Source organism: Dama dama, chromosome 4 (assembly GCF_033118175.1).
Source record: "Dama dama isolate Ldn47 chromosome 4, ASM3311817v1, whole genome shotgun sequence".
Lineage (NCBI taxonomy): Eukaryota > Metazoa > Chordata > Mammalia > Artiodactyla > Cervidae > Dama > Dama dama.
This window is the reverse complement of record NC_083684.1, coordinates 8,992,676-9,018,602: the sequence shown is the minus strand read 5'-3', so window position 1 is coordinate 9,018,602 and position 25,927 is coordinate 8,992,676. Positions and strand designations below refer to the sequence as shown.

The 25,927-nt window shown below is 49.5% G+C and overlaps 1 protein-coding gene across 1 annotated transcript in view; it reads left to right on the top strand.

Moving 5' to 3' along the window:
- LOC133053091 (craniofacial development protein 1) overlaps nucleotides 1-24,877 on the top strand; it is a 102,354-nt gene extending 77,477 nt beyond the window's left edge. Inside the window, exons 6-7 of the mRNA XM_061137913.1 lie at nucleotides 12,431-12,589; nucleotides 24,582-24,877. Coding sequence (XP_060993896.1) covers nucleotides 12,431-12,589; nucleotides 24,582-24,672 — 250 coding nt within the window. The 3' untranslated portion in view covers nucleotides 24,673-24,877. The remainder of the gene's footprint in view (nucleotides 1-12,430; nucleotides 12,590-24,581) is intronic.
- The last annotated feature ends 1,050 nt before the right edge of the window (nucleotides 24,878-25,927 follow it).

The window sequence follows — 25,927 nt, the reverse complement described above, 5'->3', positions numbered from 1 at the left end:
CCTGCAGTGGAGTGAGTGTGGGGTTAGTCATGGAGAGCAGGTCTGAGAGGTGAGTACCTGGTCAGGTGCTGTGCCTTCTGCTAAGGTGTGGAAAGCTGCTGCAGACGAGGTCTGCTGGGCAGTTAGTGAAAGTCTGGAGTTAGGGAGCAAGGTCTGAGCTGAAAATAAGACATTTGGGAGTCAGAGGCAGTTTACTGGTATATAAGCCTTGGGACTGGATGAAATCACTCAGGAAGTGAGTGTCCATGAAGAAAAGCCGTCCAAAGATTGTGTGCTAGAAGACTCCCAGATGCCCCCACAGCAGCCAACATTAACTATCGGACAAGTCCAAATTGTGGGCCTTTCTATAGGCATGGGGACTGTTCTAGATCAAAGGAGATCAACTTTTCTTGGTTTGAAGTTTTTCAGGAGAAATTTAAAATATACTTTGCTGCCAAAGGTGAATTAGCTTCAGAAAAAGAACAAGCAACTGCTAAAGATCCATAGTTTTTCTCTAGCAGCAGCAAGGTTTTAATTTGTTTGTGGATTACAGAGAAGCATCTTTTTAAGGGCGTGAGAGGATAAAAGTAGGAACGACAAGAAGTGTTGCTTTTCTGCTCTGTGCCAGGCGTTGTGCTGCTCAACGCTTTCACATACGCTGCAGAGGTTACTCTTTGTTGACTTCCTTATCCCACCTTGTCTCCTTGGCAAATTCCTTCTTGTCCTGCACATTTCAGATACCTCCCCCTCCCTCTCTACAGCCTTCCCCAGCTCACACTGTTAGGCTCCTAAAGCACTTAGTTTTCTCATAATCTAATTAATTACTTGTTTGCATTTCTGTCTTGAGCAAATGACTTTAATGAGGCTAAGAAATTTGTGTTTCTATCTCCAGTGGCCAACAGAGTCCGGCACACCGAAGGCAGTCAAGGGCTAGGTTGATGAGTACCTCATTTAATCATCACACTCCAAGGTGCTTATCATTATCCTCAGTATACTTGGGCTTCCCTGCTGGCTCAGTCAGTAAAGAGTCTGCCTGCAGTGCGGGAGACCTGGGTTTGATCCCCTGGAGAAGGGCATGGCTACCCACTCCAGTATTCTTGCCTGGAGAATCCCCGTGGACAGAGGAGCCTGGTGGGCTACAGTCCATGGGGTCACAGAGTCAGACACGACTGAGTGACCAGGCACACACACACATTAATGAGTTATCTGAGGCTCAGATCAATTTTCTCACCCAAACGGTTTTTAGAACAAGCAAACAAACAAAAAGGTTTGAGTGGCAGGGGTAGTTTTCTGCACTGAATGCTAAGCCACTGCACCTCACTGCTTTAAAAACACAGCTCCAGAGTAGTGGTGATGTCCTCAAGACTTAGTGTATATGCAGTGCTCAGATACTCCAGTATTCCTGTCTGAAATCTAGATGCTGATTTTCGTGGCTTTTATGAAATCTATATATATATATATATGACCATCAATATATGGGGCAAGTGTTTCTTATAGTTAGCTACAACAGATACCAACTGTATAGTCTTAAACTTACGATTTAAAATTATTAGCTGGCTGGGATTTCCCTGGCAGTCCAGCGGTTAAGACTCCATGCTTCCACTGCAGGGGACCTGAGTTCAATCCCTGGTCAAGGGATGCGTAGTGTATGGCATGACAAAAAGTAATAATAATAAAAATTTTAAAAATAGTAAAATACAGATATTATTGATAGCTGGGAGAACAGGCAGATCTGTAGAGACAGAACATAGATTAGCTCCTGGCCTGGAGCTGGAGGAATGGGGGTGACTGCTAATGAATGGGTATGAGGAGGAGGAGTTGTTTTTGTTTTTGTTTTTGTTTTTTTGAGAGAATGATAAAATGTTCTAAAATTAGACTGTGATAGTGGCTGCACAACTGAATACACTGAGAACCATTGACTTGCATACTTTAAATGAGTGACTTCTTCAGTATGTGAATTGTATTGCAGTCAAGCTGTTCTTAAAAGTATTAACTGAGAATAAAAAATGATGTGTCACCAGTTTTTCCAGCATTCTTTTATCCATAGAATACAAATCAGTTCAATAGCTTAATCTTCACTTTTAGAAAACTCTTCGTGACAACTAGGTAAGTTTGGGGGAGGGGAGTTGTTTTGTGTGTTTTTGCATGAATGCCCTTTTAGTTTTAGTAATATCATTCAAATGAGACCACCAGTGTCAGTACCTCTGGCTCCAAAGCAACTTCCTTCTGGGCAGCAGGAATAGTGAACATGCTCACGCAGTCTTTGCTGAATTACCAACTGGGCCTTGCAGTGACAGGAAGGGCATCATGAAGCCACTTGCCCCCAAGGAGAGGGTCACCTGCTCTCTCAGGCTACTCCTGGCTTCAGGGCAAGGAGCCAGAGGACAGAGGCCTTGCTCTCACAGCAGCGAGAGAATGACGCCAAGTTTCCCAGGGCTAGTAATATACAAGGATGAATTGGAGAACTGTCCAGTCCACCCTTCGCATCTTTAGTTAATGATGTTTGGTTTGATTTGTTTTCATTTTCTTGAACCATCTGTGCCAGGCAGGGTTGGCCAGCTTTGTTTCAGCATACCTTTATCTCCCAGGCAGCAGTCGCTAAAGCTCCTTCTTCACACCTATTGGCCATGAATTTACCTTATGACCCATTGTGGATCGTGGTCATAAACACTCTGAGGGGATCCCAGCATGCAGAGAAACTGGATTTGTTCAAGGTTCATCCATCATTCAGCAGTGGAGCTGGATGACAGAAGCCTCATCAAACAGTCTACATTTCTGAATGAAAAAGCTTCTTCAGCAACCCCTGACTGGCAGATTAAAGAAAGAGACTCTACTTAGCCTTATCATTTTTTCTTGCCTTAGAGATGGAGGGTGGGAATTCTTTTTGGTGGTCAGTGATGCAGTGCTTAAAAATCTTCCATTTATTAAAGAGGAGCTATATTGTGGTTATACAGATTACCCAGTTGTGGTTAACATATATGAAAACCATTTCCTGAGTGCAGTGAAAACGAAAGTTTTCTGCTTTCTCTACCAGACTACATGGGAACAGATATTCCTCTTTATTGAAATCCATTGCATTGCTTTAGCGAAGTGACACCTCGGGCTCAGGCTGGAAACAGCCCCCTTCTTTTGATCACCCTTGTGCAGGTAATTGCTTCCCAGGGACTCTTTGAATCCTGGATTGTGAGGGGTGCTGTGATGATGGGAAAACTCTGGATGATGGTGTGTCCTGGCTATTTGAAGACAGGCGCTGCCCTGGGAGGGGGACAGGTTGGGGTCTGGGCCGTGTTGAGTTGCCCGTTGAGTGAGCAGGATTGCGCCTCCTGGGAGGCCAGAGAAGATCCCCTGGCCAGTGAGCGAGCGACTGACTGTGCAGCTGCCATGCGGTGAGTGCTCTGGAGTCAGGGACCCCACAGGCACGCCAGGCGCTAGAAAACAACCTGTTCACCACTCAGCTTCACCTAATGAGAGGACCGTCAGGCACACCCCTCTCCCGACAGAGCTGCGAGGTGTCAGGAATCGAGCTCTGTCCAATGTTCATATCCTTCTCATTTGCAATTTAGCATGCTTGATTAGTAGTGGTGAGAAGTTGAGGGGTGGAGGGGGAGTAATTTTGCAAAATATATGCTGGCTAACTCATGTGTGTTTCATCTGAAGCCTTGTGGTTAATGTGCCTACCCATTTCTAGGAGGGAGCACAGGCACGACTCGTTTCAGTGAGCGCTCCCTGATCTGACTGAGCATACCCCCACATCCTGAGACTCTAACCTGATCTCAGCCTGGGAGGTGGCCAAGACTTTAAAACGTACTTTATGTTGACATCCTCAGACATTTTCATGAGGAGAGAGAGACCTGCCTGAGAAAAAGCAAGCTGGAAGTCAAAGAAAGCAGAATGCTGAGGTCTGAGAAAGCACGCCAACTCCCGAGTCAGCAGTTAGCCAGAACAGCCCAGTCGGGCACATTGTCTTCCGGGCTCCACGCTTTGCTTCTCACTGGCCGCTGTCTCTGGGAGAGGTGCTCTTCTCCTGCCCGGATCGGACCAGTCAGGGTGAGCAAGGCTCCTGCCCTCAGCCCCGGCGGGTAGTCCGGAGCTGCCTGGCCTGGCTCGGTCTCAGGGAGGCCCCAGAGTGCCCCCGCAGAGGGGCTCGCTCCGCTCATCTCGCCTCTGCCCCGGGGCTGTGACTGGTTGGCGCCCATATGGAAGCAGTGTCTGGAAAACAAGCTGTGCCTGCCTCAGTTGAGCTCCCAGGGTTTGCCTAAAGAAAAATGCCATTATGAGTTTTGTTAGGAGCTGTATTTAATAATTTCTTTAAAAGTCTGTCTCAGAAATGTAAATGGTCTGTCTGTGTTGGTCAGTACATTATTCTCCCCAGCTGCGCCTGATCATGCAAATTAAAGCAACAGCAGCACCTCTGGGGAGAGGCCTCCATTCCCCCCCAGGCATAATCCTCACTCCCAGTAAACAGAACATTTCCTCCTTGGAGAGCCCCCTGGCCTGCTTCAGGCCCCAACTGCTCTAACGTGGTGGCCCTGGGTCCCGCCATGGGAATGGTGTGAGGAAGGAAGTTGCCAGAGCAGAGGCAGGAAGGGATGTGGCATTATCTCTTTCCCAGGGAATGAGATGAAACCACATGGGAGTGGGACAAAGGAGAAGGGAAACAGAAAAGTATCATTTCCTCAAGGTCTGGTGGGCAGGCCAGAGGGTTTTTCTTTGCCACTGACTTTGCACTGACTTCGCTTAACCCTCTGCACACCGGGCCTCTGACCCTTGAGAAGAGAATCCAGATATCAAGGTGAATGCTTCTGTGTTGGCCAGGGACCCTGTGCTCACCATTGGCAGTTCTAGTCTAGGACCCTGCTGATGATCATAACCCTTGGCCTTTCTCCAATTACTGCTTTTTCACTTTTTGGAGACTTTCTTACACCCAGAGGTGATGGGGCATGAATCACCCCCCCAAAAAGAAAATTTGTTTATATAGAGAGAAGGAGAGAGAGAGAAAGCAAATGTGTCAAAATGTTAATAATTGGTGAATTATAGTGAAGAGTATTTAGATAAATAGTTGTTCTCTGCTTTCACCTTTTCTGTCAGTTTGACATTTTGAAACTGGGAAGTTGAGGGGACGTTCTCAGCAGACCACATTGGCCTCCTTGTGCCGTCACATTCCATCTCGCAGAAGCAGGAGCAGACTGGGTGCTCTAGGGCTCACCCACCCGCCTGACAACGCAGGCCTTTTACATCTTCATACAGCATTTTTCTCTGCATTAAGTGTGTGAACCAAGCACTGCAAAGGCCTCATGTGCGCCAAGGATTGGCGTGGAAAAGGACCCATTCTTTCCTAATGCTTGTCTAACTTTGACCCGCCCTGAAAGGTCTGAACTAGGCAGATTAATGAAAACAAACAACAATAAAAACAAACAATTGCCTTCTGTGGCAAGGGGCCCAAGCCCACTGAGCTGGTCTCACAGAACAATGGACCGGCGGAGGACTGCTCTCCACAAAGAGGGGCATTAACTTTCTCTCGGCACATGACGCTAATCAACTGCTGCCCAGCTGCTCATTAGCTGTCCCAGAGAATAAGTCCGTTTCAGTGTTGTTTGCGAGTCCCCAGCCACAAGCTACTTGTCTCAGAAATACTTGACCTTGATCATAAGAGAGACCAGAGACTGCAGTTACAGGATTCCTACTGCTGTGAAGAGAGCTGACTGTGGAGGGATGGTGTGTCTTCTCTAGGAAGAGCTGCTCATTTAAGTAGAACCAAGTCAGCTAAAATAGTCCTCCCAGCAAGCAAAACAGTCCTGTGCTTAACAGATAGGGAAGAAACAGTTGGAAAGGGCTTTCTGTAACATAGTATTTTAGAAGAGCTTAGAATTCGGGGCTTTTGCTACCAGAATCATCACCTAGTTTTCACAGACATGCTGTAAAGATGGAGAGCAGCTGAAAACAAATCAGACAAAACTTAACTTCCCTTTACTCTTGGATTGGCATGAGATCAATAAAACTGAGTTACCAGACCATTTTCTATTTGTACAAAAACTGTGAAGCTGCTACTTGTTGCCAGCTTTTATTTCACCTTTTGCTGGTAGATGCCTTTTTTCTTTTTGTTTTTTTTGTTTGTTTGTTTTGGCTGGCAGTGTATCAATGTCAATATTTCTGGTTTTCCACTTTACTGAGCCCAGTGTCCCATAGAATACTGGCAATACAATGTTGGGAAGTGAATGGGATTTAAACTCTTTTCCTAATGTGCCACTGGCTTCCAGTCCATTTCCTTGAGTCGTCTGGTCTTGGGCTTTGGGAAGATTACTTAAGAGACTTATGCAGGTGGGGAGTGAAATTGGCCCAGGGACTGGGGCTTTACTTTTCATTCTTAGGGATTTCAGCTTAATCCAAAGAAGATCTGCAAGAGAACAAGCAGACGGCTCTCACTGGAGCAGACAGCTCTCACTGAAGAATTTCCATCATAAACCTTCCCATTTCTCGGGAAGATCCATGCCAGTCCCAGACCCTTGTGTGGCTCTCAGTCCACGGTGAGCTACGAGAAGTCCACTCCTGCTTGTAAACAGATGACAGATACTGAGGAAACTGCTTATCTCTGCCAGAAAATCTTAGTTCCAAATAATTTGCATTTTAGTGGTTAAGCAAGTTGTGAGTCGGAAGGCATAGACTTGAGCTGGGCTGTGTGTGTTGAAGTTCCAGGTAGAGGTCAGTGGAACTCCCATGCACTTGTGTTGACCTTATCCTTGCTGGTTCAGTTTTGGAGCTTCCTTTTCTTTGCTGTTGGTTAAAATGTAGTGTTAAAAACTTCTGTTATAAGAGAAAATTCATTTGTCCACTGTCAAATCCTATTAAACATGTAGTGATCACATACCATGGCAAAGCTTTGTACAGTGCTGAGTGAGCCAAGAATGAGTAAGACATGGGCCCTGTGTACAGTGAGCTCCAGGACAACAGGGAAGATAAGAATTTCCCCCCAGCCCCCAAAATCAGCAGTGAAATTGGAGTGTGGAAGGGATGGCCAAAGGTTATCTGTCCTCATCTCTAGTATCAGCAAGGTGACCAGAAGCACCGAGTACTGGACCCAAGTCTGTCTCTCACTGTGTACCTGGGCAGATTTCTTAACCTTCTTAGAGTTTAGTTAACACATCTCTAAAACAAAGCGTTTGCATTATCCGGCCTCTGAGCTGCTCCTTCTTTCATGCCCTAATAGTATTTGGTCACAATTTTTTTGTATAATCATCTCCTCCACCAGATTTTCTCTTTGAAGCCAGGAATTATGCTTTATATATTTTTGTATCAATCCCTAGTTCCAAGCACACTGTCTGATGTACAGTAATTTCTGAGTAATCTCTGTCGGATGTGTCCAATGAACGAATGTACTCTAAATTCATTCCCAAACCTCAAATTCTATTCTGTGGGACCACTGGGCGCCTGAGGCTGATTTTAAAGATCATGGGAAAGATGTTCCCACTCTTTCTTGAGAACCAGTTGCTCTGTCCTGTCATCCTTTCTATTTCTGTCTAAGAAGTTATTTTTCCAGCTCCTTTCCAGTACATCTTATAAATAAATAGCAGGATCCAGAGCTTCACTGAACATGGCCAGATAAAGCAATGCTTTTGCTATGGAACAGATCAGTTGGGTGAATCTGTGTCCATGTTCATGGGACTGGAACAAAGAAAACATGTTACTTTAATATCTTTATAACAGATTCAACAGGATGGACTTTATCATTTAGTTGCAATGAATTTTGTTAAACCTACATTTCAGGGACTAAAAAGCAGCATAAGTTCTAGCATATTATCATTGTAAACTTTGAATTCAGAAAGGAAAAAGACAACAGTCATTTTGCCCTAAACTTTTTACTTTTCTGAGATTCTGAATCTTCTTTTGTGAGGTCTTGGTTGGTGTCTAGTGTTGGGACAAGTCATTAGGCTTGGTGTGGCGGGAAGGGAATTGAGATAATTGCTGACTGATGGGGAAAGGAAAGAAAGCACAAAAGAAAAGGCTTAGTGAGAGTCTCTCTCACCAGCGTGCTGTGCACTCAGCCACACTGATGACACAGAAGCCAGCTGGTTAGAGTGACGGCCACGCTCCTCAGATGGAACTAGTGTTCACATCAAACATGCGGTCGTAAGATCAGCAGAGCAGGAGGAGGTGGTTGAAATGTCATGGATTACGTGGAAAACATCTTGGCAGCAATATTCTGGACGTGTCTGAATGTAACATTCTGGCTGCATTCTGAGGGAGCAATTGCAGGGGCCCTCCTGTGAGCTTTGGTCTCTAAAGGTGAGTGAGGGTTCTCTTGAATGTGGTTTCTCTGACACAGCTCACCCCTCTTTAGAACCAAGACTGGAAAGTCTGCAGATGGGGAAGGGGTTAAGCTGTCAGAACCAACTTCCTGGTAGTCTCTTGCCCTTATGGCTTAGGATCCAGAGCAAACTCTGATGCCTGAAGCTGCACGGGTTCCTGCTGATGGCAGAGAGGTCACCAAGGGAATCTGGAGTCTCCCCTTTGCCTGGTTGCCCAATGCCTGTGGGACGCCAGTGCTGGGTCACCGTCTCCTAGCCCAGCCGCTGTTGTGAGGGGGCCGTGCAGGGCACGGCGTGCTTTGCATTTCCCAGCAGGGCAGAGACGGCTCCCAGCCGCGGCCCAGAAGCTGACTGTCTGCTGCCTGCCTCAGCTTTCCTGAAAGCCTGATGGATGAACCTTCGCAGCGGAGGGGGGGCCAAGGTCAGAGTCGCTCTGCCTTCCTGAAGGCTGTGATGGACTGACTGCAGGACTGTGCCGCTGTAGCCCTGTTTGGAGGTGGAAAGCGAGGATGAGACCTCACACGCCAGACTCCAGGAGAGGTGCTGGAGAGTGATGAGGCGCCGCCACGTGCTTTGACTACTGCTGTAAATGTGTCGTTCACTTTGATACAGCCTCAAATAAAAGATGGCTAGTTTTACTTTTGAGGCCATCAAATTAGGAAATCATACACTGTGTTAATAATCCAGTGGAGGCAGACCTGGAAGCTTTTCCATAAAGCGTAATATAACAGGTGACATTTTGCTGATGTTTACTGGTGAACAAGGCAAAGAGGGGTTGTGACTGTTTCCCTTTTCTAACACCCTCTTCACTGCTATGTGCAAAAATCATTTTCCTTTGTTGAAAAGATGGTGTATTCTGGTAACGCCATCAGAGCTGTAGGCTAAGGGGGAGAGATGTGTACAAGGTCATGGTGTTGCCCAGATCAAATGGGGAACCCTGAGTTGCTGAGAACTGGTTGGCGAATATAAGTGGAAATTCCTCCCCTTAGAATTCCCTAATTTAGAAGTATTCCGAATACCTTTTATCCTAAAAAAGTCTAATCCTTTCCCACTAGTTGGTTCTGTGGTCCAGGTAACACTGTTGACTTTATTGAGTGTCTCCTGTTGGCAGACCTATATCCATGTGCTGGAGAGAGATTTGGAAACCCAGAACTTAAATGTCCACATCATACAGAGCCGGCACAGGGCAGGTTGTGTTTCTCCTGAGCATCTTTTTTAGATTCCCAACAAAGCAGAACCTTGGGGAAGGCTTTGAGTGCAGGTAGCTTATTTGGGAAGGCGTCTCAAGAAGCAGGAGTTGAGGGAGCGGGGCAGGTGAGGCCGGGAAGGGGAAAGCCAGTACAGGCGTGTGTGCCCGAGGCCATAGGACCCCACGTCACCGGGACTTCTGAGGGACTTCAGTGTGCCTCCCAGAGCCGCCCGCCTGAGCACAAGAGCTTGGCCACTCAGCCACCAGCTCCCCAGTCATTCCACCACAGTGCCTGTGACACGTGGACAGGGTCGGAGGAGGCCCTGTGGCCAGAAATGAGAAGCCCGTGGGTATGCGGCTTTAGCGAGGTGTCAGCAGCGGCCCTGAGCCTCCTCCGAGCTGACCCGTGTGGCCGTGGCTGAGAGCGGAGCCCCTCAGGCACGCGTTACGGACAGAAGCAGGCCTGCAGCGGGAGAGAACCAGGGCGCTGTTGATGCTCCAGCAGGAGGTGTCTGATCCAGAGAGTGCGGGAAGGGCCTGGGAGAGCCTCTTGCAGGAGGTGGTTTCCCAGCTGAGACGAGACCAGAGAGGTAAACTGCACAGTCGGGATGGTGTGGCTGGAGCTTTGGCTGCAAAGGAAGATGTCGTGAGAGAAGGTCAGGAAGAACTTCAAGAGTGAAGGCATTTAGACTTTATCGTAAGAGCAGTCGGGGTCAGGGAGGAGGTACTTAAACAGAAAGACATGTTAGGCTTCGTGTTTTAGGAAACTCACTCTAAAGACAGCATATATTAATAGCATCGATGCCAGGATGGAACAGGTGAGTGATGGGACCAGATAAAAGTCAGGGAGACAAGTGAAGAGGCTGCTGAAGTATCCAAGTGAGAGAAAATAAAACTGAGAACCAGTATAGTGCAGCAGGTGAGAAGTGGAAACATTTGAGCCGTATTAAGTTTCCTCATCCCCCTCATGCTCTGTTCCTGGTAAAATATCACCACCTGCAGTGCAGGAGACACACGTTCAATCCCTGGGTCAGGAAGATCCTCTGGAGGAGGAAATGGCAACCCACTCCAGTATTCTTGCCTGGAGAATCCCATGGACAGAGGAGCCTGGCGGCCTACAGGCTCTTCACTTGTCTTCACTTGTCTCCATGGGGTTGCAAAGAGGTGGACATCATTGAGCGACTGAGCACACACTCATGCTCTGTTCCTGGTAAAATATAGTCTGTGTGTGTGGATGGAGAGACTGTTGTAGGGACTGAGTTATCTGGAAAAGAATTAGAAAGTATGAATTGAAAACTCATTAAAAACTGGAAAATTCATAAGCAAATTGGGAACAGAGTAGCCATTAGAAGATCTCTCCAGTAAACTCCCACACTGGAGGTGAGAGCACAGTGCTCCACCCTGAGGGCCAGAAAGGCCTTGTCTCATCCTGGAGCTGCATCTGCTCTTGGTTTGAGCTTTGCTGTATCATTTAACCTCTCTACTCTTGGCTTATTTGTCCAACTCAGTGAGGACAGTGACGCCTGCCCAGCCTCTTCTGAGTTGATCTTAAGCTGACAGCATATAGTAGGGTATGACCACGACGGGGAAGCTGACATCCCCTCCACCAGTATGAAGAGAATGAGAATGTGGAGGGTAACTGTCCAGCCCCCAGAGTCTCGTGTTCACTGTGGACACTGGCCTGTCGCCTCTCTCCAGGGCAGAGGTAGTACGCCGTCCCTCCCCGGCACTGTGCTGCAGGGAGGTGGGACTTCAGAATAGTTGGTGAGTCAAGATCACCTCGAAGGTTCATCCTCCACCTCTGAGACTCAGTGCTCCTTTTTTTAGGCATTAGGGAGAATAAGATGAGAAAATGGCCATGAAAAGCACTTGGAGAATTAGCCTTCTAGACAAGTGAGAGGTACTATTATCAATGTTATCAGTGGGCCTTGTGATGTTAGCTCATAGAGTTTTTAAAGGTTTTAACTCCTGCATATCCCAGTAGAGCAGAAAATGATTTCTAATTTTCAGTATGCTGGTATATAACTTGTTTTACTTTCTGAAGAGACCAAAAGCCGTGTTCCTTCCCTAGTTCCTTCTTGTAGAACCTTCTTACTAGCTGCAGTTTGTTGTGCTTATTTGAACTCACACATTAAACATTGACTGGAAACATGCGACCTGCCAGGACTTGAACTTGGGCATGTGGGGTTTCTCCCGCCGTCCACGATAGCGTCACAGGCAAGCAGAGCACAGGCTGTACATTCCTTGCTCTCGGGGTGAGGAATGTTCTCCACGTCCTGGGAAAAACCAGGGTCCTGACTCATAGGAGTTGAAAGGAAACAATCTTAAGAGTCTTTTAAAGACATTATGGCCTCTTGCTCATCAGTGTTGGGGTCTGGCTCTCGTTGTCTTGAAAGGATTCCCTGGGGCTTCAGTGCACAGCTGACGACACTGACACAGGGTGGATGACGTTCACCCTGCACCTTTGCTCTGGGCCAGGCGCTGTCTTAAGCACTTACATAGGAGAGATGCTACTGCCCTGTGAGTATGTGTTCATTGTGTAGATTAGGAAACCAAGGCAGATGTATTGATAGTTAAATAACTTGCCTAAAGACACATGGTTCAAGTTGGAATATGAACCATGGCATGTGATTCTAAAACCAAGACTGAATCATGCTGGACTTCTCCCTCCTTGCAGGCAGAGACCTGTCTGTCATACACACCAGAGAGAGGTCATTAGGATCTCCTATCCCCAGCTTGTTATAGCGGGCAGAGGTATTAAGCAGGAAAAGCACATTAGAATTCTGGTCTCTTTACTGTGTTCTCCTCCCCAGATAGGAAGTAGTACCCTGGATGCAAACACGGCTTCCATTAAGATAAGTAGTTTGAGTCTAGGGAGGCCCATGCCAGTCAGAAAAACCACTACTCAAGAGATTAGAACTTTTACATGCTACATGTTTCATGTTTTTGCTTTCCCTAGGTTAAAAAGATCAAGTGGCATGAGCAGCCTTTTGGGGAAAATCGGAGCCAAGAAGCAGAAGATGAGCACCCTGGAGAAGTCCAAGCTGGACTGGGAGAGCTTCAAGGAGGAAGAGGGCATTGGCGAGGAGCTAGCCATCCACAACCGAGGGAAGGAGGGGTAAGAACCAGCGCATTGTGTTCCTCTGATGCCCTCGAAGCCCCGGGAGAGCTCTTTGCCCACACGCCACCCCGTGTAAGTAGGCGGGAGCTTTCCACAGTGAAATGGAAAATGTGAGTGCTCTGCTTTGCTGCTGAAGCTCTGCTCTCCTGGGCAGGTCCCTCCGGTGAGAGAAACACTGAGGTGATGGGCTGAGGGTGGGAGGGCGTGTGAGCAGGAACTCCCTGGGGAACAGGCATGGCTGCCACAGTGAATCTGCTGACGTGCGGCTCCTGTGAACTGTGTCAGCTCCTTCGTTCATATGGCCAGCTTGGCTCACCGTATCAGCCTTGGCCTCATCCGAATTATTTGGTCTTCTGAGAAGCCAGGCAAACACAGAGCTGGTAGAGTGCGTAGATGTTGTCACATTATGGTGGGACTTTTTTGTTTGGGTTATCTTGACCCACGGGGGCCTTCACCCTTGGTTTCAACCTGTGTGACACACCAGCCCTCAGACAACATCTGACCATCACGTGTACCCTCTTCCTCTTCACTTAGCAGTACAAAGAGGATGTCCATAAACTCTGCACAGGTATATCCCAGGAGAAATGGTTTTCAGTGGTTTCTTAGGAACCTCAGAAGGAGCCAAGAACAAAGGGACTGCAAAACTGGGTACATGGCTCTGAGTCCACTCCTGCCCCTTGCAGAGGCACCCATGGCCCGGCGGACGGCCCGGCGCCCCCACCCCTACAGAGAGAGAGGGGTGTGCATGGCCCAGCACCCCCCCCCAACTACAGAGAAAGAGAGGTGCGCGTGGCCCGGCGCCCCCAGCGCTCTCACCCCTACAGAGAAAGGGAGGCCAGCATGACCCAGTACCCACCCCCCCCCACTACAGAGAGAGAGAGGCGCGTGTGGCCCAGCACCACCCCCCCACCACCACCCCCCCCCCCACTACAGAGAGAGAGGCGCGCGTGGCCCTGCAGACGGCCTGGTGCCCGCCCCCCTATAAAGAAAGAGATGCGCGTGTGGCCCAGCACCTCCCCCCCCCACATTGAGAGAGAGGCGCATGTGGCCCAGCACCCCCCACCCCCCACCCCCCCCCCGCCCCGCCCCGCCCCGCCCCGACTACAGAGAGAGAGGCGCGGCATGGCCCGGCGGGCCCCCCCCCCCCCACATTGAGAGAGAGGCGCGTGTGGCCCTGCGCCCCCGCACCCCCTGCAGAGAGAGAGGCGCGTGGCCTGCCCCTGGCCCTGCGGCCCCTCGCCGCAAGCGCTTTCCTGCAGTCCCTGTGCGTCCCTGAGGCTCAGCTCCTTTGCCAGTAAACTGGGGTGATCGTGAGGTTGGTGGTCTTGATGGTCGTGAGGCTGTCGTGAGACAAAACGTGTGATCTGCTTATCATGTGTATACGTATATAGCACAGGCAGACCTCAGAGGTACTGCAGGTTCAGTTCCAGACCAACACGATGAAGCAAATAACACAATAAAGCCTTCATGCGAATTTTTTGGTTTCCCAGTGGGTATAAGTTATGTTTATACTATACTGATAGTTTGTTAAGTGTTCAGGCATTATATGTAGAACACAATGTACATACCTAATTTAAAAATACTTTACTGCTACAAAATGTTAACAATCATCTGACAATACGAAATTGCCACAGTCCTGCAGTTTGTGCAAAAACAGTATCTGCACAGTGCAGTATAGTGGAGCACAGTAAAATGGACGACACCATCCACATAGAGCCCTTTGCAGAGCACCTGTCAGTGTCACCTAAAGGTGTGTATTAAGTGGTAGTCGCTCAGGTTTATTTATAAGCTACATTCTTATAAAGAGGTGGGAGATTTGTTGGGGGGGCGGGGTCATTTTTCGAGATTAGGTTTCAAGACTATGTGAATGAATGTAGAAGCTGATCAGGATATGAAATTTTTTTTTTCTCTAATGACATTATGAGCTTGTGTAGCTACCAGGCTTCTGAGTTCGTCTGCCAGAGATGGTTGGCCACAGGACAAGGGCAGAAGTGCCAAAGCCATCCGAGGAAAGCCCACGAGAAAGCACTGGCAGGGGTTGGTGTTACCCTGAGGTCTCTGACGCACTCCCCAACCTCCCCTCTCTGATTCAGCCCAGGCAGCTCAGCCCCGCCTCTTCTGCTGTTTGCCCAGTGATCTCAGGCAGCGAAGGAACTGCCAGTGTGTGCCACACTTTACTGCTTCTCTTGAGGATTGATTATATGGGTTAGACAATGTTCTTTCTGTTAATAGAGGTCTTGTAAAAGTAAGGAGCGGTGCTGCTGAAGATAAGGGAGAGATAAGAAAATGTAGGCTGGAAGTGAAAATAAGATGATTAAAAAGGACATCTGCCCCAGGAGGGCTTTTGAGGCAATGGAAAATCACATAACTGGGTTAGGGAACAGCCAAGAGCACGGAACTTTGCCGCTCTCTGCTTTTCCCTGTCTCTGAGCCTTTCCCCCCGACCAGGCAACTCCACAGATCTGACTGTGTTTTTCCAGTGCCGGTCTCATGACTGCTGCGCTCTGCTTCGGCTCCTCTCACCTGCCCTCGCCAGTGCCCACCCCGCACCTGCACTCACTGCCTCTTCTGGCTCCTGCTGGCTGATTAAGGGCCCAGCCCCTATTCCAAGGAAGGAACTGTTGCTCTGGTTCTTAACCTTGGTTAAGCACAAGTCTCTTCTGGGTCTTTTCCCAAAGTTCACATGATAAAGACATCCCTGTACACTGCTGAATCAAGAATCAAGGGTGTGAGTGTGTGTGCATGCACACTTGTACACATACATAATGGAATACTCCTCAGCCGTAATAAATAATGAAAATTTGGACTTCCTTGGAGGTCCAGTGGATAAGAATACACCTGCCAATGCAGGGGACATGGGTTTGATCCCTGGTCCGTAAAGATCCCACATGCCACGGAGCAACTAAGAGTGTGCACCAGAGCTGCTGAGCTCACACTCTAGAGCCCAGAGCTTCAACACGGGGTTCATGCACATTTTAGGGCCCTCGGGCCATGAATGCTGAGCCCGAGTGCTGCAACTGCGGAAGCCTACACGCCTAGAGCTCGTGCTCCGCAACAAGAGAAGCCTGCAAATGAAAAGTAGCCGCTACTCGCCACAACTGGAGAAAGCTTGCATGCAGCAACCAAGACCCAGCACCGCAGCAACAGCAGCAAAGGATGAGGCTTGGCCATTTGCAACAACATGGATGGATTAGAGGGCATTATGCCTAGTGAAACGCTTAGTGAAGTAAGTCAGGGGGAGACGAGTACTGTGTGACATCACTTATATGTGGACTCTAACCTCGTGAACAAAGCATAAATAAGCTACATGGGAACACAGCCAATATTTTATAACTATATGGAGTATAACCTTTAAAAATGATGAATTACTGGGGAGTAACCCTGGGCCAGTGGTTAAGACTCTGCTTCCACAGCAGGGGAGCACCTGTTCGATCTCTGGTCAGGGGACTAAGATCCCACAAACCATGCAGCGTGGCCAAGAAATTGTGAGTTGCTGTGGAGAATCCCACGGACAGAGGAGCCCGGTGGGTTACAGTCCACAGGGTCGCAGAGTCGAACACGACTGGAGTGACTTAGCACAGCACACCTAAAACTTAAATAATGTTGTGCATCAACTGTACCTCAATTAAAAAATCACAGATACCAGTATCTTTAAATCACTCCTCATGTGCTTCTCGTGTACAGCCAGGACTGAGAATTACTAGACCCCAGCAACAAAATTCTCGAAATGAGCAAGACAGTCAGCTGCTGGGTGAGCCTTTCCAGCATCTGCGTAACTAGAGAGCCAGCTTCAGAACAGGCAAGAAGATTTCTGTGGAGAAGTGCGCCAGTGCCACAGTGTCAAAGGGCAGGGGGCACAAGCCAAACCTGAAAGGTCTGTTTGGTCAGGTCCCCCAGTTCCCTTACACACGTGCCAACGAGAGCAGAGGTCATCTGGGGAGAGTCCGCTCTGAGGGTGGAGAATCCCAGACAGTGTTACCCTGGAACAAAAGTGATCTCTGCTGGAGCTAAGAAGGGGGAAAGATCATATTTGATAACATCTCGAATAAGGTACTTGTGAATAATCATTGGCCTCTACCATAGTTATTATGAGACTGTGACCTTTTTACAGGTACCATGTTTAAATTGTTCTCACATAGAAGAATCCAGATCACAAACACATAAAATGATTACAGGTGATAAAAATATTCCTGTAATACAGTCCTGATTAAAATAAGATAGAGAAAGAGAGAGACTGAAAGCACTCAGCCATGTCCGACTCTTTGCGACACGATGGACGGTAGCCTACCACACTCCTCCGTCCATGGGATTCTCCAGGCAAGAATACTGGAGGGGGTAGCCATTTCCTTCTCCAGAGGATCTTCCCAACCCAGGGATCGAACCCGGGTCTCCCTCATTGTAGGCAGATGCTTTACCATCTGAGCCACCAGGGAAGTCCAAAATAATAGTTGAGGTTAAAAGATTATGTTGTGCTTTTTGTGTTTTGATAGTAATGCTACTTCAGTAAGCGCTATGCCATCTTTCCCCTTGTAAACCTTTGATACAATTTGAAGCTACATTGGTTAGTATTGAATTATTATTGTCCAGTCTTTTAAAAGCAATTTTGCTATCTTAAAATATTCACAAGAAGAAGCAAAGCACCTTGAGAAACAGCAGGCACAGGATCAGATTGGCAGAGAATTTAGACAATGAAGATAGCAGATACAGATTTTAGTACAGTTATGCCTGCTGTATTTAAATAAGTAAACAAACTTGAACATATTTACAAGAAGAAGAAACTATAAAAAGTGGCCCTAGAACTCCCCTCATGGTGCAGTGGTTGAGAGTCTGCCTGCCGGTGCAGGGAACACAGGTTTGACCCCTGGCCTGGGGAGGTTCCACATGCTGCAGGGCCGCGAGCCCTGTGCACCGCAGCTCCTGACCCCTGCTCAGCCTTGCCCCGCAACGAGAGAAGCCAGCACAGTGAGAGGCCCAGCCGCCGCAGCTGGAGAAGCCTCTTGTGCAGCAGCGAGCACCCCGTGCGCTGCAGTGGGACCCAGCACGGCCAGACAGAGATAAGATTCTGTTTAAGGTGGCCCTAGCAGATTGGAAAAAGACCCAGACAAAATTTCTAGAAGTGAACATTTTAATAACCATAATTAAAAGCGCAGAGGATAGATTTAATGGTAGTTAGATCATTATCTAAGAGCACACACAAACTGGAAAAGAGCCAGAAGAAATCATCCAGAATATACTTCAGAGAGACAAAAAGACAAAAAATATGAAAGAGGGAAGTGAAGCTTCCTGGAGGACAGTGTAGGAAAAGATGAAAGACACCTCTTTATAGACTTTAAAACCCAAAGAATCCGAAGATAAATAAAATAGAAATCCACACTGCAGGGTGAAACTACAGACAACCAAAGACAAAGAGAAAAGTCTTAAGAGCAGCCAGAAAAAAAGAGACTTCTCTGAAAGGAGGGGTTATACTGACAGGTAGCTTCTCAATAACAGAAATTCTAATAACATCCCCAAACTAGAAACAACTCAGATATCGATAAATAGTGTACTAGACAGATAAGATGTGATGTGTTCATGCACTGGGATACTCTTTAGCTATTGGAATGAACATGGGTAAGTTTTGGTAACATAAGAAAACAGGTTCATGCAGTATGATGCCATGTATTTTATTGATTTAATTCCATTTATACAGAGGTCAAAAATGGGCAAAAACAGTGTGTCCGTTAGGTCAGTTTGTGAAGAAGCAAGTCAGAATACACACCATGTATGTCTGTGTGAAGTTCATGGTTAGGCCATCACCAGGTCAAGAAGCACAGTGCTGCCCGCCTTCTGGAGGCACATGTGTATCTCTCACCACCACCCACATACCGGTATCCAGCACCCAAGCCCAGCCAGGTGTGAACCTGCCCACATTTCTGCTTTCAAGTTTCTCTTCCTCTGATATTACGGTCTAGTTCTGTCTGATTGTGAATCATTATAAAGCAAGCTCTCCCGGGCCAGCTTGGATTTCTCTGGGGTGCTCATCCTCTGCTTCTTGGCTTGCTTTATAAAATGATTCATCTGCCTTGCCCACTTTATACTGTGAGGGTGTGGTGGTGGTTTAGTCGCTAAGTCGTGTCTGACTTTTGTGACCCCATGGACTGCAGCGCGCCAGGCTCTTCTGTCCATGGGACTCTCCTGGCAAAAATACTGGAGTGGGTTACCATTCTCCAGGGGATCTTCCCAACCAAGAAATTGAGCCTGGGTCTCCTGCATTGCAGGCAGATTCTTTACCATCTGAGCTACGAGGGAGTTGGGTGTATGTTCTGTTTCACAATAAACTGAATTGAAATTGAATTCAACTCCGGGCCCTACTGCCAGCCTGTCGTGTGCTGTAGCCCCCGTTTCTTCATCTGTGCAGTAGAAACTCTTCAGTATCCTCACGGGTATTTTATGGGGACTAGATAATAAGTTGGGGAATGTCTGGCATGTTTACAGATAGGGTTCCCCCACCCCACCCCACCCCCCAGTCTCCCACCCTCTCTGCTTTCTCCCATCTGCCGTTACTGACCACGCCCAGCTTAGGGCCTTGCTGGGAGGCTGGGTGCTCTTTGCCTCTAAACTCCTTCCTGGTGTAGTCCTGCCAGGCCTTCGGGAACACCACGCTGTGGCCTGTACAGCCTGGAGGCACCTCCTCTCAGTCCTGGGCTTTAAGGTAGGAGGCCCTAGGCCCAAGTGCTGGGCAGCTCCTCACATGCTCTCCTCCAGGAAAGCTCACTAATTCCATGGCTTGCTCTGGACAGATACTCTTAGAAGGTATTGGTAGTGGGGAGGTGAACCAGACCCTGCGCTTGGAGCTGACTGCACATGAAGCAAAACACTACCCGAAAAGCTACCCCCCGCCTGAGCACCCCACTGAGCTGAAGAAGCCTGTAGCAGCAGTTTAGTTCACATCTCCATTTGCATGTGCAAGACGCACCTCAGACTTAGCATCCAAAACCAGGTACGGACAGCCCCCGCTTTCCAGGAGTTTGCTCTGTGCCATTTTGCTTTTACCCAAAACCTCCATGAATGCTCTCCCTTTTCTCCCTAACTGAAAGAAATCTGAAGAGGTTTCATTTTCACCAAAAAGGTAGTTGCTTCTTCACGCCATGTCAGCTAAGAGAGGTGTCATAGGAACACTCTACTTTCAGATAGCAGGGGAAACCTGGGCTTCCTTTCTTTCCATAAACAGCCTCCTTCCTCAGACTTTGCAGAAAATGATTCCATCCCCATCCACTCAACTGATGAAAGAAAACCCTCGAAGTCAGTCCTGAAAGTGCAATAGAAAATTCTCGTGTGAAGTGTGTTTCGGCCCTTCCCAGCTGCTCGCAGTCCGGTACCAGCCACAGGCGTCTGCATTTGTACCTCTGTTCTCCTCCACGTCACAGCCAAAGTGATTTTTTGAACATGCAAACCATTTTCCCTGCTCTCCCTGCTGAAAGCCCTTCAGTAGCACTTAGGTCAGCGTTCACCTCCTCCCCAGGTGTTCCACGCCCTCCCTGAGCTGTCCACTGCCCACCTGTTACTCTTCTGCCTGCCTGCGGCTGCCCAGCTCTGCTCCGCTCCTCAGCGCCTCCCCAGTTCCTCCTCCGTGCTGGGCTCTTGTTGGTCACTCGGGTGCCGCTCTCTACTCCCCAGCGTAGCCCACCGTAGAAACCTCCATCACATCTCTCTGATCCTCACACTGTCATGTGGTACGGCATCGTGCTGTTTCATGTGCAGTAACTCCGAGGGCAGGGTCTGGCTCACCTCCCCACCACCAGTGCCTCTAAGAGTGTGCCCAGAGCAGGTGCTGAGCCTTGTGCTGTCTGGATGTCCATTCTGCTAGCTGTCAGGCACCCGTGGTTTTGTTTGGAACCTAGGAGGACTAGAATTAACCCCCTAGAAAAGAAGGGCATGGCATGTCGGAATGAGATCTCCCCTCAGGCATCTTTTTCAGTCAGCAAGGTTGGTTAAAATGCCTGTACCAAAGAGGTCAGCTGAACAGCAAAGAATTGCTGCTTTTCCTCTGAGCCCCGCACTCCAGAACTCAGTCCAGTATTTCAAGATCCGTGTGGCCCTCAGGCCTCTAGCATTGCTTCCCTCGATTCCTGCAACCGCTCTTACTAGATTCCCTGGCGGTATCCACTGTCAGCGGCACGTCTCTCCTGCACTGCTGAGGCGGAGGCCGGCAGGCTTAGAAGAGGGATCAATGCACAGAGGAGAGGAAGCCAGGCATGGTCTTGGCTGCTCCTGGCAATCAAACTGAAGGTCGTGGAGCGTGATGATTGGAAACCAGGTGTGTTTGTGATTTGGAGAGACCACAGAAAATAATTTTCTTTCTTCAAAGAGCCTATCTCCATGACCCCCAAGAGTCACAGCTTTGAGGTGAGATGCGAGGAGAGCAGTGGGGAAGAAGCCTAATTACAGTCAGCGCCCTCCCGCTCTGGCCCCCGAGGCACGCTTGAGTCCTCTCCCTCGGCCTCGTGCGATGTCCACGTCGGGCAGACTGCTGCTTTCACGCGCGGGTCTCAGAACTGCAAAGTCCGCCGCTCGTCACACCCACCACAGAGCTCTGTTCGAGCCTCAGGGCCTGTATCGCCTGTTGCTTTCTGGTGTTGATCCACTTTCCTTCCCAGGTTTGTGCTGTGCAGAACTCCTGCAGGCTCTGCCGGGGGCAGAGTGATAACCAGCCACGGGAGGTCCTCGTGTGCCGCTTCAGACTCCCTGCAGCTGTCTGTGCTCTTTCTCCACTCTTCACCCCCAATTTTTAGCCGCTCCACCCGGCATGTGGGATCTTAATTCCCCAACCAGGGATGAAACCTGCGTCCCCCATGATGGAAGGGCAGTGTCTTAACCACTGGACTGCCAGGGAAGTCCCTACTCTTTCTTTTCCTAACCGTAGGTCTGGAGGCCTCTTGTGGATGGTTGTGACCGTGTGGCAGAGCTTTTTTGTCTTCTTCCATTTTTCCTTCCCTCCTCAGTGGCCTGGATCTCAAGGAAATTGGTGGCAGAAAAGTGATTTGGGTTGAAAAATCAAAAAGATAACCAAGCCTATTGTGTCTAACCTGGTTCTGAAAGGAAAGGCTCAGCACATCCCTTGGGTTTTGGTGCTGTTAGCGTACTTTGTGAGTGACAGTGAAGAGCTGCAGCCTCTTAACCGGGCTCCATAGGAAATGGTGGCAGGAAGGGATGTCCCCACCTCCGCCTCCCAGTAGACAGGGCTGAACCAGGCTGGTTCCCAGGAGTGCTGGGCACAGACCCAAAAAGAACCTTTGCACTTGTCAGCTGGTGGTTCTCCTTGGAGACTGTGACCTGCTTCCGGGGCCTGAAAACTTCCTGAGGCTCAGGTTAGATAGGTCATCCGCTCGGGCCACCTTGCAGAGCCAGCCTTCCCCGCAAGCCCTTCCTCTTTCTGGAGCCCTTGGTCTCTTGGTCCCTGTTCCAGCTGTCCCGGGTTCTGAGGCTTGGGAGTGATAGTCATGTCAGAAATGGGAAGCAAGAAGCCCACAATGCTCATAGTCATTTCTGGTTTTATTGTTTACAGAGTACTTCTCATGGTTTCACTGTATTGTCAGAGAGGTGTTGTAATTTTTACTCGTGTTTTCCAGCGAAGAAAAATGAACTATCCTGCCCACAGTCACACACACAGTTAATGCTGGAACGACCCTCATCCTTGGCACCTTTTTTATCTCGGGGAGGCGGGGAGGGACTTGTCCAATAGAACTTTGGTTTCTGGTCCGCTCTTGGCAGCAAGCCAAAGCCATCACAAGGCTCCTGTTAGCAGCTGCAGGTGCTATAAATGGGGGAGTGAAGTCGCCAGACCTGCCGGGATGGCCTTTGTCTGGGTTGCCCTTGAGAATTCAGTTGCCTTCTGCACATGCGCCCCCTCTGCTGCTGGAGGCGTTCCCTCAACCCGAACTCTTCCTGCACCTGCCTGTTTCGCACCCAGCCTGGCCTTGCTCTTGATGGTTTCAAGGTCAGCTGGACCCGACACAGCTTCCGGGAACCTGCGAGGCCATTATTTATATGCTCGCTGAGCATCTTAATTTAAGTGTCACTTCCTCTACTTTAAAGGAAAGTCAAAGAGGAAAAACCGCAAATGCTCAAAGCCGCCTGCTTCCTATTATGTCCCCAGGCCGTGCTCTCAGGTGACCCTGGCTGGTAGCTCTCCTGAAACATGCCCTGAAGTCTTCTCAACCACAGCCCCCCCACCTCTCTTCTATGGAAACCCTAGGGGCAGTTAAGCGCGCTGCTGTCAAAACTCTGACCCCCACTGTGGTCTTGAGCCAGGGCCCCTGAGCTGGTGTGTGGAGGGGCACAGTTGTGGGGCGACACCGCCCATCGGTCAGTTCTGGCTCAGGGCCCCACTGGGGGCGTTGCGGGGCCTCTGTGGGGGACGGAGGAGGAGCTTGTTCTGTGTGTGTCCACTTCCCGCCACCGTCTCTCCTGCTTGCTCACTTTATCAAAAAGGGTCCTCTGCCCCCGGCATGGCTTCGCCGTCTGCCAGGAATCTGAAGCTGTGATCTGTATTTCACTGGCTAAATCTGACAGCCTGACCCTGAGGGCTCACGTCGAGCTTACAGACAGGCCTTGCCCTTGTGTTTCCAGCCATTCCGGCCCCTCCATGGCGATTTTGACTCAGCTGCCGAGTTCCTGATCCTGGACTGGGTTGTTGTCACAGATGCTGGTAACATGCACCAGAGAGCTCACTGCTCCTCTTGAGTTGATGGTCCTCAGAGCCCTGACTCTAGAAGCTGGCTTCCCGAAATGATGGTGGCCACTCTCACTGCCATTTTATGGAGCACCTGCTCTGTGCTAGGCGTTGTATGTACACTATTTCATTTAATCCCCGCCGCAGGCCTTCAGAGTAGGGGTGATTATCTTTTTTTCTTTTTTCTGGCAGATTAAGAAAGAATTAGCCAGGTTAGAAGGCTTATTGAGAGACAGCCAGCAAGTCACAGGGTCAGGATTCGGCCCGAGCTGCCACCCCGTCTGTAGTGAGGCACAGGATTAGTGGCCACCAGCCTGCAGGATAACGGGGAGAGGGGGCTGCCCTTCGCAGGGTGAGCTCAGCCGAGGAACACGGGGTCCTGAAGCCGGTAACGTGCTCCCCACAGACGAAATGACCTTGTAGTCACAGATGCACATTTTCCGCAGTGCAGCAAAGGAAAGATTAGCGCACAGATTCAATTATGTCTCCCATTTTCGGTGGCAGTTTTGCTCTCAGTAGATTACTTGGCAGAGAGCCCCTCCCCCCAAGGCAAATGGCAGCGCACTTTATGGCCAGAAGGTGCGTGAAAATGGAGCTGTATCTCACTCCCCACAGTGCCTGCCAGCTTCAGCCTGGGGCTTCCCTCCCACCGTGCCCGTCAGGCCGAAGCAGGCGAGGGGCAGGCCACCCGCCTTGAGGGGAGCCTGAGTACATGAGCCCTGGGCGCAGAGGCACTTGACCTCATTCCCTTGGAGGAATTTAGGGAAGCTTTCTCTGTCATCCTCACGGAAGGCCCCTGGCCCCAGGTGGGTGGAGGACACCGGAGAGGAGGGATGGGTGAGGGGAAGGAAGGGCCGCCAGCAGGTAGGTGCCCGGACAGTGAGCACTCGCCACTGTCAGCTGCTGTGTGACCAGGTCAGGCTCGAACCCGCGCCTGACTGAGCCCTGATTTCCTTTAAACCTGGTTACACAATCACGTTTTCCTGCCCCCAGCTGCTAATGGACTTCCCCTTGATAAGTTGTTGCTTTCTCTTTTTCATTTTACTTTTGTTCACCTCTGAACCAGAAAGTGCCTTGTTTAGACCAAATGAGTGGTCTGGATATTACTGAAAGAGTAGTGGCGGCCCCTCTGGGCACTGCCCGTGGTCACCTGCCTGCATTTGCTGTCACCCACTGAGCCCCGGGCCGGGTGGGCCCTTCCCCCCGGGGAGAGGGGGTGCTGCCGGGGAGGTGTTTTCTCTTACTCATCTGCTGACCGGCATCTTCATTTTCTTCCAGGTACATTGAACGAAAAGCTTTTCTAGACCGAGTGGATCACAGGCAGTTTGAAATCGAGCGAGATCTCAGGCTGAGCAAAATGAAGCCCTGATGTGATGAGGAGCCCCCGGCAGCTCAGTCCTCTCTACAGCGTGAGCTTCTTGTGTGTCTGCGAGATGTTTCCTGTTTCTCATCGACTGTCTCCCAGCAAGGTCCTTTTTTCTACATTGAATTTCTTCTTTGTATCTTGATCTCACATGATTTCTTTTGTTTAGTTTGTCCTTTCAAAAATAAAAATTTAAAAAAAAAGTACAAGTTGATCCTGTGAGAGGCTGGTGAGGATGACGCCACTTGCCGTCCCTGTGTTCTGCTGCAAAGTCTAGGAGGCCGAGCCCATTCCTCAGGCCTGTCTCGGCCGCTATGGAGAAGGGCGCGCGGCCCGCTCGCCGTGGGCCCGAGAGCAGGGGCTGTCTGAGACGGGGCCCGCTGTGCTGGTGCGACGCCGGGCCCCGCGCTTCTGTCCTGACTAGGACTGCTCCTCGCTGATACAGTGTAAGGATGTAAAATAAGGATATGCCGTCACTGAATTAGAGATCTTTTTTTTCCTTCAGCCATTCTCCTCTCCTTTAAAGTCAACTTCCCATGTGTTCTCACCTCAGTAATTCTTTGATTGGGGGTTTGTCAAAGAAAACCCCAAAGGACTATTTTTTTTTTTTTCAACTCTTTAGAAGATTTAAATTCCAAACTTCATATTAATAAAGTAGTAAACCTCACAACCTGCCTCTGGGGGCGGGCGGGCGGACATCCTGAGTAACATGGATGGGGTTAAGGGGTAGTAGGGCTCCAGAGACTGGAATTCAGATCCTGCCCGTACACCTACCAGCCCTGTGACCTTGAGCACAACTCAGCTTTCTGAACCTCACAGGGTGGAGGTGAGCTAGTGACACGTGCAGGGAACATGCGCAGGTCTCCCCCTCCCGTTCTCTGATACACAGGCAGACGCTCACGCAGCCAAGACGAGACTGTCAGCCCTGCGTGGTCGTGAGGTCCTGACCCTCGTTACTCACTGAGGCCAGGCTGGGTGACGGGGCTGACTGAGGTGTGTGCATCTTCGATACAGAATCATCTCTTCCATCAGAGTCTTGTTTGAACTGTAGCCAGCAATTTTTAAGAACAGGTGGATAACAGTTTATCTAGCTCTTCACGTCCATGGTTAGTGAAAACTGATCTGCCTAACTCCCAAGGGAAATAACATCCCTTTCCAGGAGTCGGGAACTGCCAAGGAAAATGTCTGCAGGAAGTGGGGAGCCTGAGTCAGCGCTGGGAGGCAGCTCGACAGTCCTTTGCCAGGCACCGGGCACCGCCCT